The sequence below is a fragment of the Passer montanus genome, unplaced genomic scaffold, assembly GCF_014805655.1.
Source record: "Passer montanus isolate IOZ18808 unplaced genomic scaffold, ASM1480565v1 scaffold202, whole genome shotgun sequence".
Classification (NCBI taxonomy): Eukaryota; Metazoa; Chordata; class Aves; order Passeriformes; family Passeridae; genus Passer; species Passer montanus.
In genome coordinates this window covers 67532-80866 of record NW_024366615.1, presented here as the reverse complement: position 1 = coordinate 80866, position 13335 = coordinate 67532, and the positions used below count along the sequence as shown (strand labels likewise).

The 13335-nt window shown below is 39.5% G+C and overlaps 1 protein-coding gene and 1 long non-coding RNA gene across 2 annotated transcripts in view; both read right to left on the bottom strand.

The window, feature by feature from the left end:
* Positions 1 to 622, bottom strand: part of LOC120501782 — a 50541-nt gene extending 49919 nt beyond the window's left edge. The window contains exon 1 of the long non-coding RNA XR_005627399.1: positions 498 to 622. This is a non-coding gene — a long non-coding RNA (uncharacterized LOC120501782). The remainder of the gene's footprint in view (positions 1 to 497) is intronic.
* Positions 623 to 789: 167 nt separating this feature from the next.
* The window catches only part of ATG7 (autophagy related 7), a 34851-nt gene continuing 22305 nt past the window's right edge, over positions 790 to 13335 (bottom strand). Inside the window, exon 18 of the mRNA XM_039708473.1 lies at positions 790 to 924. Within this exon, the coding sequence (XP_039564407.1) occupies positions 790 to 924 (135 nt within the window). The remainder of the gene's footprint in view (positions 925 to 13335) is intronic.

Below are 13335 nucleotides of genomic sequence, written 5' to 3'. Positions count from 1 at the left end.
TCAGAAGCAGCCCTGGGATCCAGCTGTGCCAAAATTAAACGATGGTGCACAAGGGTAGATACTGGCAGGAGGAAGGACTACAAATCATTGTTAAATATAATATTAGGAGATACCTAATATTTTTTGATTTTTTATGGAGCACAACTCAATATTGAGTTATCACCAGTCCATGAGATCAAACATACACCCAGGTTTCTGCCCAAATACCTTTTTTGTCACTGGGCAGATAAACAGCATTTTTTCCCCATATTATAATCCATCAAGCAGCATAATTACATTTTAATTGATCTAAAATTGCAATTGATTTCCTCACACCACATAACCCAAGTCACCTGCCTCCTTTAAAAGTAATATTGAAAGACTCAGGTACAGAAAGTTACAATTCATTTAAGAGAATGTCTAAATCATTGTGTCAATCATTCTGTAAATGAAATACCACTGCTTAATTCTATCATTTGACCACATAATTAATTAATATCCACATTTTATTTGCTTACCTCAGCAGCCTGTGTCTCCTGGTGTAATAAAGTCAGACCTGTCAAGTCTTCCAAGAAGGAATGTGAAGAATTAAAAACTTTGGCTAGGAAATTAAACCCTTCTTGTTCATACTGCTCAAGGACCTGCCAAATAAACAAACAGAGAAGTGTTTCAAATGTAATACCCATAATCTGATTCATCCTCATACTTGGCTCGCAAAATAAAAGCAGAACCTTCCTCAGCACTCAGAAAATGACTGGACACTGCAAACAGGTAAAAATGACAGCCACATAATTAATTAATATCCACATTTTATTTGCTTACCTCAGCAGCCTGTGTCTCCTGGTGTAATAAAGTCAGACCTGTCAAGTCTTCCAAGAAGGAATGTGAAGAATTAAAAACTTTGGCTAGGAAATTAAACCCTTCTTGTTCATACTGCTCAAGGACCTGCCAAATAAACAAACAGAGAAGTGTTTCAAATGTAATACCCATAATCTGATTCATCTTCATACTTGGCTCACAAAATAAAAGCAGAATCTTCCTCAGAAAATGACTGGACACTGCAAACGGGTAAAAAGGACACAGAACAGAACAATCATTTTCCCCAGCTCAATCTCTACATTGAGGAAAGGTGGAAGCAAGAGGGAAGAGAAATGGGGTTTGAGATTTCCTGCTTTGAATACATTTTTTATGACAGATGATAAGGCAAGAAGGAAAGCTTGGCTGCACAGCCATGAAAGGAGCATTTGAGTGCCACAAAACACAGTAAAGCCTGTTCCAGGGGCAGTGCAGGGAAAGAACCATGCTGGGACAGCCTGAAAAATTCCCCGAGTAGGTGTCCAAGCCCAACACCCCCAGCCTCCAGAGATCCCTGCTTCTGAGGCTCTTGTATCTTTCTCTATTTTTCTGCTTTAATTTTCCCAGTTAAGTTTTTATTTGGACAATTTTACAAGCTCCTCCAAGAACTGTGAGGTTTTAGTTTATATTCCTCTCAGGCCCAGACCACGAAGAAGTTTATTGCAGCCTTAGGGAAGGAGTTGCCAGGCTGGTTTCAAGCCAGGGAGATGCAGATTAAGGGAAGAGAAGATAAATATCAAACATGACCCCCATCCTACACCTTTTGGGACAGCAGGCAGGCAGAAAATGGAAGGAACTTATGCCTGAGCAATCCCAGGATCCATTGTTTCCTTATTTTTGTTCCAAGTTCTGATCATTTCACCCCCTGCTCTCAGATGAAGCAGCTGAGCTTGATGAATTCCAAACAGCTTTTCCTGCAGAACTTCAAGGAGCAGAGCAGGATTTATGCAGGGACCTCAAAGCCACAGACATTTAAATGGAAAGGAACAGGATGTGTGACAGGGAAAGGATCACCAGGATCCAGAAGAGGCAGGATTTTCACAAGAATGGAAATCTCCCATCAGAATTCATCAAATCACAACTTAGTCTCACAACAACTTCACTCCTCCCTAGTTTAACAATTCCTAATGGTCTCAAACACCCAATTCATTGATAAAACTGTGGGAACTTGGCCAGCCCAACAACATTCTTCAGCAAAACACATCCTGTGAGCACTTACACTGGAATTCAGGCTCGTTAAAAACCATATTTATATTTAGCTGACAGGATTCTAAATCTACTGATAAAAATAGACCGGGATCCTCACTCAGCTCTTCATGCAAAACTATCTAATGCATAATTAGGGATCAAAAAACACAAACAGAAACAACTGAAACACAAGTATGAAAAGGAAGACAGATATAAAAGGTGATTATCAAACATTTGGCACCTTCCTGACCACACTTATTCTTCTAAAATAAACAAAATCAGCACTTTACATTCTCTTCCTGAATCTACAGAAATTGTTCTTCATACTTTAAAAGTTTCATTTGCCATAGGGGTTTGTGTGTGTGCAACAATGACTGATAAATATAACCATGAATTTAAAAATGAAAAAATGATTTAAAAAACAATATTGGGAGCATTTCTTTGGGGTTTTTTGGATTTTTTTATTCCTGAGATAAATGAAATAACACAACATTCACAATGCAATACAGAGAACTGAACAACTTCAGCATTTTTTTGGAGATGTGTCTTCTCAGTATTATCCACTAAATATGGTGGGATTGCACTGTGGCTTTACCCATCCAATGGGAATTCTGGGTTTCCAAATCCCACTAAAACAACCCGAGTGCAGCAGTCTCTGGCACAGACACCAATTTCAAAGCCTGGAGTGTGTTCACAGCCCTGCCTGTGGGAATTCCTCACCCTGGCAGGGGGTTTTGGCTTTTTGGCTTGTTTGCCTCCAAGGTTTTTGGAAGAACCACAACCCAGATTTTTGGTGCTGCAGGACCAGAGTTCGTGGCCCACTGAAACCATCCCCAGCCTGCACAATGAACCTCAGCCTTATTTGAAATTATTACAGCACCTCAGAGAAACGCAGGGACAACAATGCTGAGATATTCTGGTCTCTTCCCAGGGGCAAAACTTATTAAAAGATGTAAACCACCTTGGGCTATGCAAATATTATGAGCAGAGCAGGGAATTGAGTGCAACCTTCCTATATACAGCTCATCCATCAAGCAGCCCTTAAAGCTGGCTGGGTTTGTTATTCAGCAAACTCTGCTTCCATCCTCGCTCCCAAAATCTGGGATTTGAGCCTGCAGTGAGAATTTCCAGGTGCTGCTCCCTCAGTGAGTGCACCAATCCAGAGTGCCAGGGTGCTGAGCAGGAGCTGCCATGGTTTATCTCAGGATGGGCAGACCTTGCCCAGCCCCTGCCAGGAATTCCTGAGCTCACCCTGGCACCCAAAGTGGCCAGAACTGCTGGGGATGGAGCACCTGGAGCAGCTCTCCTTAAATCCAAGTGCCCTTTGTGCTGTCATCAGTGTGGACAATGCCAGGAAGTCTCTCATTAAGTGCCTTTGAAAGTATTAATATTAATAAAATTAATAAATACAAACAAATTAAAATTTATATATAAATACACAAATAAAAATTTATACATAAATACACAAATTAAAATATCTATATAAACATATATAATATAAATATTAAAAATTAATACATCATACAAATGTAAATTATTATATAAAATATAATCAAATTCATTGAAATTAATATAAATATCAATAAAATTGACAAAATATTAATAAGGTCACAGATCCAGGAGTTGCAGGTACATTATTTTTAGATTTTTTTGTACTGGTACATATTAACCTGACCAAATCCATTGCTATGGAAAGATTTAAACATTTCTCTTCCCCCTGTGTGGCAGAGACCTTCCATGGTGCCACAATGGCAAATTCAGCTTTGGGTAACAAATCTGACCATGCACACAGGATCTTAGAAACATAAAGCACATCAATAAAGAACATTTTTTTCTTCTAGCAGCAACCACGGAGGCCTGAAAAGCTGTATTAAAAAGTGTACTTGCTGATTCTAATGACTTGCTTTTTACAAAGAGTAAAAAGCAGTGCCTGCTGAATGGAAGTGTTTGTTAAGTAGTTTTAAATCCAGAATTCCAGGCACGTGAGCCAACAAATGTCATATCAGAGAGCCAAAAACCACCGGCAGCAGCACATGTGCTGCCTGAGCAGGTACCAGTGAAGAAGATACCCACTGTAATGAAATCCTTTTGATAATGGCAGTGACTGGGAGAACATTTTGTCACCCTCAGGGACTTTATTTCTCCAGTGAGATGATGGAAACTTTCCAGTGCCACAAAAGGAAGGAATTCCACAAAGCTGCACATCTAACCTTTCCTCCCCAAATTCAGCAGCAGCTTTTCTCTGATAATGGAACAGGGCACAGATTTGTTCAGCAGCCACTGCCCAGTCCTCAGAAAGGAAAAAGAATGAGGCAAAATAATCTCAGATTGCTATGCCAGGAGACCACACAGGGAGTAATCACACAGGAATAAAACCAGTCTGAACAACAAATAGACACAAAATAATTCTAAAAAATGTTTCCAGATTTAATAAGTGACCAATTTGTTGTTGCATGGAAAGGAAATTTTCTCCTATTTAATCATGTCTAGCAGATCCCAAAGGCCCAAGGCTGGCATGAATTTGCTCTTGCACTTCTGAACAATTCTCATCCTTGGTCCCAGTGAGATTCCCAAGGAACAGCTCTACAGGAGCAAAATACTTGAGAGATGCTATGTCACATTCATATTTTCTGAAAAATCCCTTTGTCCAGGATTTTTCTCCTGGGAAGCTGAGAAGCCTCAGAGGAAAAGGAAAACAATAATTATCTGATTTGCTTCTCCTGTGTTTTACTCCTTTGGAATGTGTTTGGGGATTGTTTACCCACAGGTGATTGTTTCATTGGACTCTGCTGTGAGTTGTTTTCACTCTTTGGCCAATCAGTGCCAAGCTGTGTCTGGACTCTGGAAAGAGTCACAAGTTTTCATTATTATCTTTTTAGCCTTCTGTAAGTGTCCTTTCTGTATTCTTTAGTATTGTTTAGTATAGTATTCTTTAATATAATATAGATCATAATAAATTAGCCTTCTGAGAACATGGAGTCATATTCATCCTACCTTCCTTCATCTGGGCACCCTGCAAATGCAATAATGCTACAAATTTGCATGGTTCTTGATCTCAAACCAGTTATTGTCTGACCACAGATATACAAAATCCCACCTGAACTTTTCCAGGGATAAACCCAGTCCTCCAGTGATGTGTCACTATGCAGCAATTCATTTTCCAGGCAGGAAAAAAAATTATAAAAGCATTACAAAGAACCAGAAATACATAATTCTTGCACCCAGCCTGGCAAGCTGGAGCAGGAAGGATTTATTAAGGAACTCTTATCTTCTCCTCACCTGCAGGTCACTTTTCAGAGCTTAGGAGAGCTGGAAATCACCAATTCCTTCTGGATTTCCAGGCTGCTACAAACACTGCCAGGAGAAGCCACATTTTTACATCACCTTTCCTGACATGCAAATGTCTCAGGTTGATGCCACAACCTTGATTTCAGCCTCCACTTCACAGAGCCAGAGCTCCAGAACTGTTTCTTTTACACAAGGGCATTTTAATAGAACAAATCAAGCTGTGGATGCACACCATCCCATCAGGACCAAATCCATGGGCTGCCAAAGCTTTCTGAGTAAATGATACCCAGAAACTCATTTCATGAGCAATCTTCTTCTTCTGGCCTGTTTACTGAAGTTAAAAAAACCCCAAATCTCATAGCAGAAAGAAAAAAATACAGGCTTGGAGTAAAAGGACTTGCTTTGAAATGAGAAACAGATGTGCAGCCTTGGTGTTATATTCTTTTTAACAGCATTCTGCACAAAGTCCTCTCAATTGCTGGGTACAGAGACATTCAGAGAGAATCTGGCTCCAGGATTGCTTTATAGCAGAAAAGTTAATATCTGCTTAAGCAAAAACACAAAATACAAGCTCCAAACCCAAAGAAACTGGCTACTGATGCAAAATTGGCTCTTGTTTTATTTCTGTCACATCAATTCCAAACTATTTTACCAGTATTTACATTTGGTTTGACTTTTTTTTTTTCCCCTTTTCAAAGTAGGTTGCATCTGTGGAGCGTGAACCAGTGCTGTTTACTTTCCAGGAAAAATAAAACAAGGAATGAATGCTACCAGCTGGATTATTTACACTAAAGATTTCTGGGTAATTTACCCCCAAACAAGTTCCTGGATTGTTTACACTAAAGATTTCTGGGTAACTTACCCCCAAAACAAGTCCCTGGATTATTTACACTAAATAAGATTTCTGGGTAACTTAGCCTCAAAACAAGTTCCTGGATTTAAACATTTCCCTCCCTCAAAGGGGGCAGGTACCTCACTAAACATTTCAGAGTCACAAAACATCTCAATATTCAAGGCTCTGTTTAGAAATTGGACAGGCCTGGATATATTTTTACACACTGTTAACTCCCTGCTTATCACAGGCCATGCAGCAATGATAGAAAATGACTGTTCACCTGCTGAAAAGACATTTGAAAAATAAGACAGATGTAAAAAAGTCTTGCCAGCTCCATTCTTCAAAATTCAATGTATCTGCTGTTAAAACAGCAATTTAATGAAAGTTTTATGCTGTGAAAAATCCTCCTGAATTAGAGGAGAACAAGCTGAGCCACTGAGTTAATATTCAAAATTTTATCACACAACCCATAATTCTGGTTTCCTTAAAAAAATCCTCATTCTCAGACTCTTGCCTTTTCACAAAATTCTCAATTTTTATTGCCATCTGATCCTGAAAAGTCATCAAGAAAAGTCTAATAAGATGATGCTGTTATACAGCTGTGAAAAAGAAGGCAATAAAATTGCACTTTTGTGAGGATCATGGAATGATTTTTCAGGGCCTTTTAGTTCATGGGTTTGGAACAGGAAAGTCTGACATTATTACATAAAAAAAGATAATACTCCAAAAATTACCTCAAATGGAATTACCTAAAACTTGTGCATTCACACATGATTAAGTCTGAAGAACAAAGTTCTGCAGAAAGCTGTGCTCCAGGTGTGCACTGAACAAGGCCATGCTGGAAACTGCAAATTTAGAAAGCACGAGACAAAAACGGCATAATTTTGGGCTCGTGTCCAAATCATGAAATCACCCTCTGCACACACACAGTTCTCTCCTTTCCTTCCCATCATCAGTATTAAAAATGAAAGCAAATCAGAATAAAATCCTAACTAAGCCAAGTACAATGTGCTGAAAAATCATTTAAGGAGGAGATTGTTGTTTTAATTCAGAGTAGGAGAGGAGTGATACAAATGAGCTTTGCCTGTTGCTATTTCCTACCCTGATTTTGAGCTGCAATGGGCAGAAAATGGAGAATTAACTCACTAAAGAATCAGCTCTGAAAGGTCCCAACAGGGCTTTTTTTAGCTTGGGATTTTTCAGTTTCTTTTGAATGATAAAAAGGAGGAAAGTAGAGTTCTCAGAAACTTAAGAAATGCCAGTTTAAGCATGGCCTTGTCAACATTTAGTTCCTGGGAGATGCATGCATTGTTTTCTGGAATAATCTTGATGTGCTTCATCAAGTAGCCATTTTCTCTGATAAGAATATCTGACAGATAAAACTGCAGGATTTTGGTTTTAGCTGCTCTTTCCTCTCTTAAATATTTCTCACAACTTATTTCAAATGTAGCAGCATCCCCAGATTCCAGACTAAGGAAGTTTCATGGCACAGCACACAAGCTGAAAGCATTCCCTGCCTGAAAACAAAGAGTACAGAGATGTGAAAGGAAAGAAAGGACCAAGAGAAAAATCCACATCTCATTTCAGAGAGTGAGCAAGAGGCACAAAGGGGGTTTTTGGTAGTCAGCACCATCAGATCCTGTGTCCTGACCTCCCTGAGCACGTGGGTACACCCTTCAATCCTCTCCCTGCTCACTCCACCTTTTCCACAGCATGGATGTTTACAACTTGGATATTTACAACTTCATTTATCCCTACTCTGCTTCCTGGCCAGCGTTTCAGCTGCTGAGCTCATCAGCAGTCCCAGCATGCTGGGCTGCAGCTCCTGGCATCACTCACCCTGTGCTGTACAGGGAGGCAGAAATCCCTGATCCCCCCCTGCCCCCTCCCACGGGAAGGACAGTTTGGGGCTGGATTTTGGGTCAGACATGCACAGGAACAGGCACCTAATCCCCAGTTTTTGAAGGAGCAGCATCCACTGTCTGCAGAGAGCCCCTAAAGCTGGGAGAGAAGCAAGGGCACTTCCCAACATGTAAAGAAATGATTGTTCTGCCAGCAAAGCATCTGCCTGATGCTGAATGATGCTCTGGCTGCCTGCACAAAGTGTGGGTTGCCAAAGGCAGGAGTGACCCAGCTCTGCAGGGCTGGCTGGAGCCACCAGCAGCCAGCAATGAGTGGGTGCTGCCCAGGAAATGTCATTTATTCCATGCAGCCCTGCCCTGGCAGCAGCACTTCAAGGAGGCAGATCTGTCACCCTGAGCACCCAGCACTGGCACAGCCTCTGGCACAACCTGCAGCTGCTCAGGGCTGCCCAAACCACAGCTCCAGCTGAAAAATCCACATTTTGTGGGCTACCTCAGAGCAGAGGGGTTCAGAATCTCGATGTTCTGCAATACCTATGAAAACAGCACTGGAGGAGAAACAGCATTTTCTTCTTAAGGAATATTTACTGGATTTCATAGATTTCTGCTATTTTACCATCTCTTAAAATTGAATTCCCTCCACTCTTCCAACTTCAAACAAAGCAAACAATTCTGCAAGGACAGATATATCAGCACTGTGGAAAAACTGAAATAAAGTCAAACTTAGCTCAAACTGTTCAAAAATACTTGCAAACAAAAATCAACTTTCCCATAGAACAAAGCTGGTGATTAGTTAAGTTGAAGAAAAAGGACAGCAGGGTAGACAGACACCTGTCAAAACTACAATGAGAATGCAGAAAAACATCTGAAAAACAAGTACAATAATTAAAATAGAAAAGACAATTAAAATGAGAAACAACTTACGTAATTAAAAATATTCTGTCTCCATGAATATGCACTGAACCCTTGGAATAACTGAATAACTTGGGAATAATAATAATTGAATAACTAATAATGACTAGCTTCCCAATAAAGTACGGAATAGAAAGCACTAGGCTGCAAAAATGCAAAAATCTTATGGAAGGAAAAAAGAACAACTACAAATTGCTCCTATTCAGCAAAATAAACAACTTATCTTTGGAGTTCCAGGTGGAATCCTAGAGAATAAGGGCTGGAATTGATGGTGGGGTGAACACCATCATCATCATCACATGTTGAATATTCCTGAATTTTAATCCAGTTCAGTGTTCTCCAAGTTGGTTTTTGCAATTCTTTTAGACAGATATTTTACAATACACACAAAGTATTTTAGTTGAGTTTTGTTTTAACAGACAGAAAAGGAATTGTGTGACAGCTTCACAGAGAGATGACAAGACAGCACAGATTACCTCTAACATAAATAACCAAAAATTATATTCTAGGCACAGGTAGATATTGAACATGTCAATATTAGAAAACTGCAGTGATGCTGTCTTTTTCCCCATTGATGGTCCTTTACTTTGTCCTAATTGTAGTTAGAATTTCATTGAATTGGAAGAAGAAATACGGGGAAAGATCCTAAACAAGAAAACCCTTTAAGACCCATAAAATTTCACTTAAATGCAACAGAAATACAACCTGTCAGAAATTATTCCATTGTCTTAAACAATGGTAGGTTTCCTCTTTCCTTTAAACCCTACCATTTTGAATTTTAAATGTAACAATGGGAAAATTCATTTTTATTCATTTCTAAGTCCTACATGGAACTCAGGATGCTGAAAATGTGCTTGGGTGTATCAACAACTCATTCTTCAAGTCTCAGTGAAATCTATCCAATATTAATACAGAGGCTCCATTGGGCAGAGACTTATCAAATGCTCACACATGTAAATTCAGGAAATAAGTAAAGTTACATATGGACTCTGCTTCACTGACTTCACAGCACAGCTACAGAAACAACTCTTTTAAAACATTCTCTTACATTTTTGAAATGGTCATTCCTGAAGGACAAACATTTCTCCCCATGTCCTTCATCAATTCTGTAAGCTCTGCAAGTGATTTTTTTCTTTTTTTAGTACAGGAATGACCAAGGCTTTTTCCCCCCATGACTTTTACATCCACACATTACTTGAAATGAGAAATGTATAATATGAAAAGATTTGAAGGAGTTTCAGTGACAGATCTTCCATTGCTACTGGGAGAAAGCAAAGAGGAATGTCTTAAGTGCAGTCAGGGCAAATCTGAAGGGCCTGGAATCAAAATCAAAATTATCTTAAGTGAAAAGCATCAGTGAGTGGTGAATCTTGCAGGTTGCTGTCAGAAGTGATCAGAACAATTTCAAATAAAAATGAGGGCCCAGCAGTTAGCAGAGGAGAACAATGCGAGCATTGTTGAGGCTCCACGATGACAGATTTCCAAACTGAAACACTCATAAATAACCAACTTATGCAACCCCAGCGCTCAGTAAATGTCACAGCAAAAGGGTTTCATCTATTCCTGAGATGGCAAAAAGGGAAAACATCTGCAAGGGCAGGGGAATATCCTGACTGAAACCAGAAATTGTAACATAATGCCAACAATACCATCCCTGATCCCAGTGTCTGCCCCTCCATGCCACGCAATGGAACTGAGAAACATTCAACAGGAACTCAGTGGTAAAAAGGCCCTTCAGCAGCTCCAGCTCCCAGCAAGAGGAGGAGAAAGCTGGGAAAGAGCTTGGAAATCAAATCAGCAGAGAATATTGTGCTGATTTTGATACATTTCACAGAGAGGGTAGTTACACACGAGCATGACTGTAGTAGGGAGAGAGAAATCTCTTCAAGGAGAATGAGTCAGATCTCCAGCACATGGGTGCTAAATTTTAACTCTGGAAGAAATGTGAGCTATGGGTAAAACCAGAGGGTTTCTGATATCCAGGTTGCTTGGTGGCAATTATCTCTTGTGACATTAAACTCTGCATCTGTGGGGTCTCCTTGTTCATTCCATGACGCACAAGAAGTAAAGGGGAGCAATAAAAGGAAATTTTCACTGCCCTCATCAAAATAGAAACACTGGCAGTTTTGCAATAAAATACTTTTAAATACTTTTAAAAATTTTAAAATGCATATTTTAGCATTCATGATTTAAGGCTTTAACCAGTTTTCTGCAAGGATCAGATCTGTTTTCCAAGGAATTGCAACACTTCTCACCATAACATAATGAACAAACAGCCTCATTTTGCTCCTAACAAGGTAAACAGGTTAATTAGCCCAGTCAATAATAAGCTAAATGCTAAATAAAGCTTCTCCTGTAAGTAAAGCAGTTGTTACAAATAAATATCTGTGGGAAATGGATTTGTAGAGAGCTTTCAGGGCTTGATAGAAGGTTTACACAGCATGTATTTGTATGTTAACTTTGAGATAAGAAATGCTGATTTAGAAATGCTATGGAATAGAACAGATATTGTTGAAAGAGAAATGGAGTTAGAAAAAAGTTTCCAAGGATGGCTTTGTAAATAAGATTAGAGAAATAGAACTATGAAAGATGCATTGTAGTAAGATTTATGAGGAGTAGTTTTAGATTATTAGTTTTAAGACATCTAGAGTATGGTGTGGTAAAAAGCTGATAGCCAAGAAATGCTTATAATGTTTTGTAATTAAGAATTAGCTAACTTCTGATTGTGATGATGTGAATTATAACATCTGTATTGTCTCACCCTTCTCATGAGACTGAAAATGGAATAAAGGTTTTTAAAATGCCTCTCAGTTGTCCCATCTCTGGGTCAGACAAAAGTATTGTCTGACAAATATCCATCCTAAATATTGTCTGACAAACATCCATCCTAAATATTGCCTGACAAATATCCATCCTGAAGAGCTCTGGAGTCTCCCTTGCTGGTGCCAGAACAAGTTTGGCACCAGAAGAGCTCTCAGGGCTCTCCCAGGGCCCTGAGCTCTGACAGCGATATTTGACATTCCAGCACAGCTTCTGCAGGACCAGAATGAGACAGAGAGGGAATCATACAAGGAAAAATTGGCCCAGAATAAAAATAGATTGGTTTCCTGCTGCGACCATCCCAAAATTCCTGAACAATTGCCTGCAGGAAGCTTCTCTGGCACGTGGCCTGGGCAGGACAATTCTGAGTAGGGAAAAGTTGGATGCTTGCACGTCTGGCCTCTGTAGCTTCAAAAGCAGAGAAATGAAGGAATGGCTGAGTCCAAATGCAAAGGACTCCAATCTCCAAACATGCAGATCAGCAGCAGCTTCTTCTGAGTCCTCCAGCTGGGCTGGATGGCTTCAGGATGTACTGGAATTCTTCTACAATTTCTAATTCATTAGTTTTGTGCTTTAAGAGTTACAGAGTGACAGGAGCTCAAGGAAGAGAATGCTGACAAAAGAAAAACACCATGAACACAATGCCAGCAAATTCAATTCTATCTGTGCTGAAATTCTGATCCTCCAATAATTCTGACATGGAGCAGGATGAAATACTAAATTACCTTATTAAAAAACAAACCCTCACACAACAAACCAACATAGAGACTACAATTAAATCATAATTGGATTTGTCATTTCAAAGCATCAGCATCAGATTTCCACATAATGCAGGGTGACATATCTTATGCTAATAAATAAAGTTAGCAAAGTAAACAAAGGCTGTGTTTCTACTGTAAGGAAATCCGTGAGCCAATGGAGCAACCTTTTCAGCACACAAGAAATTCAATCCCCAAACCACATGAAAAGTGATCTCTCTGGGAATAGCACAGCTGCTAAAATCCAAGGCACTTTTTATTAAATCATCAAGTCTGTTTATGTAAAACGGGGCTCTCTTAAAATGACCTCCAAGAGGAAATGATTTGCTAAGGAAAAATTGATCCCTGCATTGAATTTATCTGCCTGGATGTACATTTTTATTGTTTTTACATGGCAGTGTTTCCTGAATTGGAGATAAGGAGAAAATAAGAGGAAAAGAGAAAGAAAAAAACTTCATCTAACAGTTTAAATTCTCCACCATCAAGGTTTCAACTACTGCTGAGCTTTCAGCTCTTCAACAGAGTAGATCCCACTGCTGTTATTTTTAGAAACACCCAACTTTAGAGCTTCAACTTTTGAAGAGAAAATGCACATTTGAGTCCTTCAAAACTTGTCAGATATACCCAGATAGCCCAGAGGGAAAAAAAGGATCACTGGAGAAGAAGATATTGTGCAAGTGAAGATGCCAGTGTCCCATTATTGCTTGATGGCTCTTTGGAAGGAGGACAAGGGCAGGGAAAGGAACAGAAAGAACTTTCTGCAAGCCCTTCCTCACGGTACAAGAGGGTGAAATAAATTCATGGCACTCCAAGCACTTCAAACCATGAGGCAAAAACC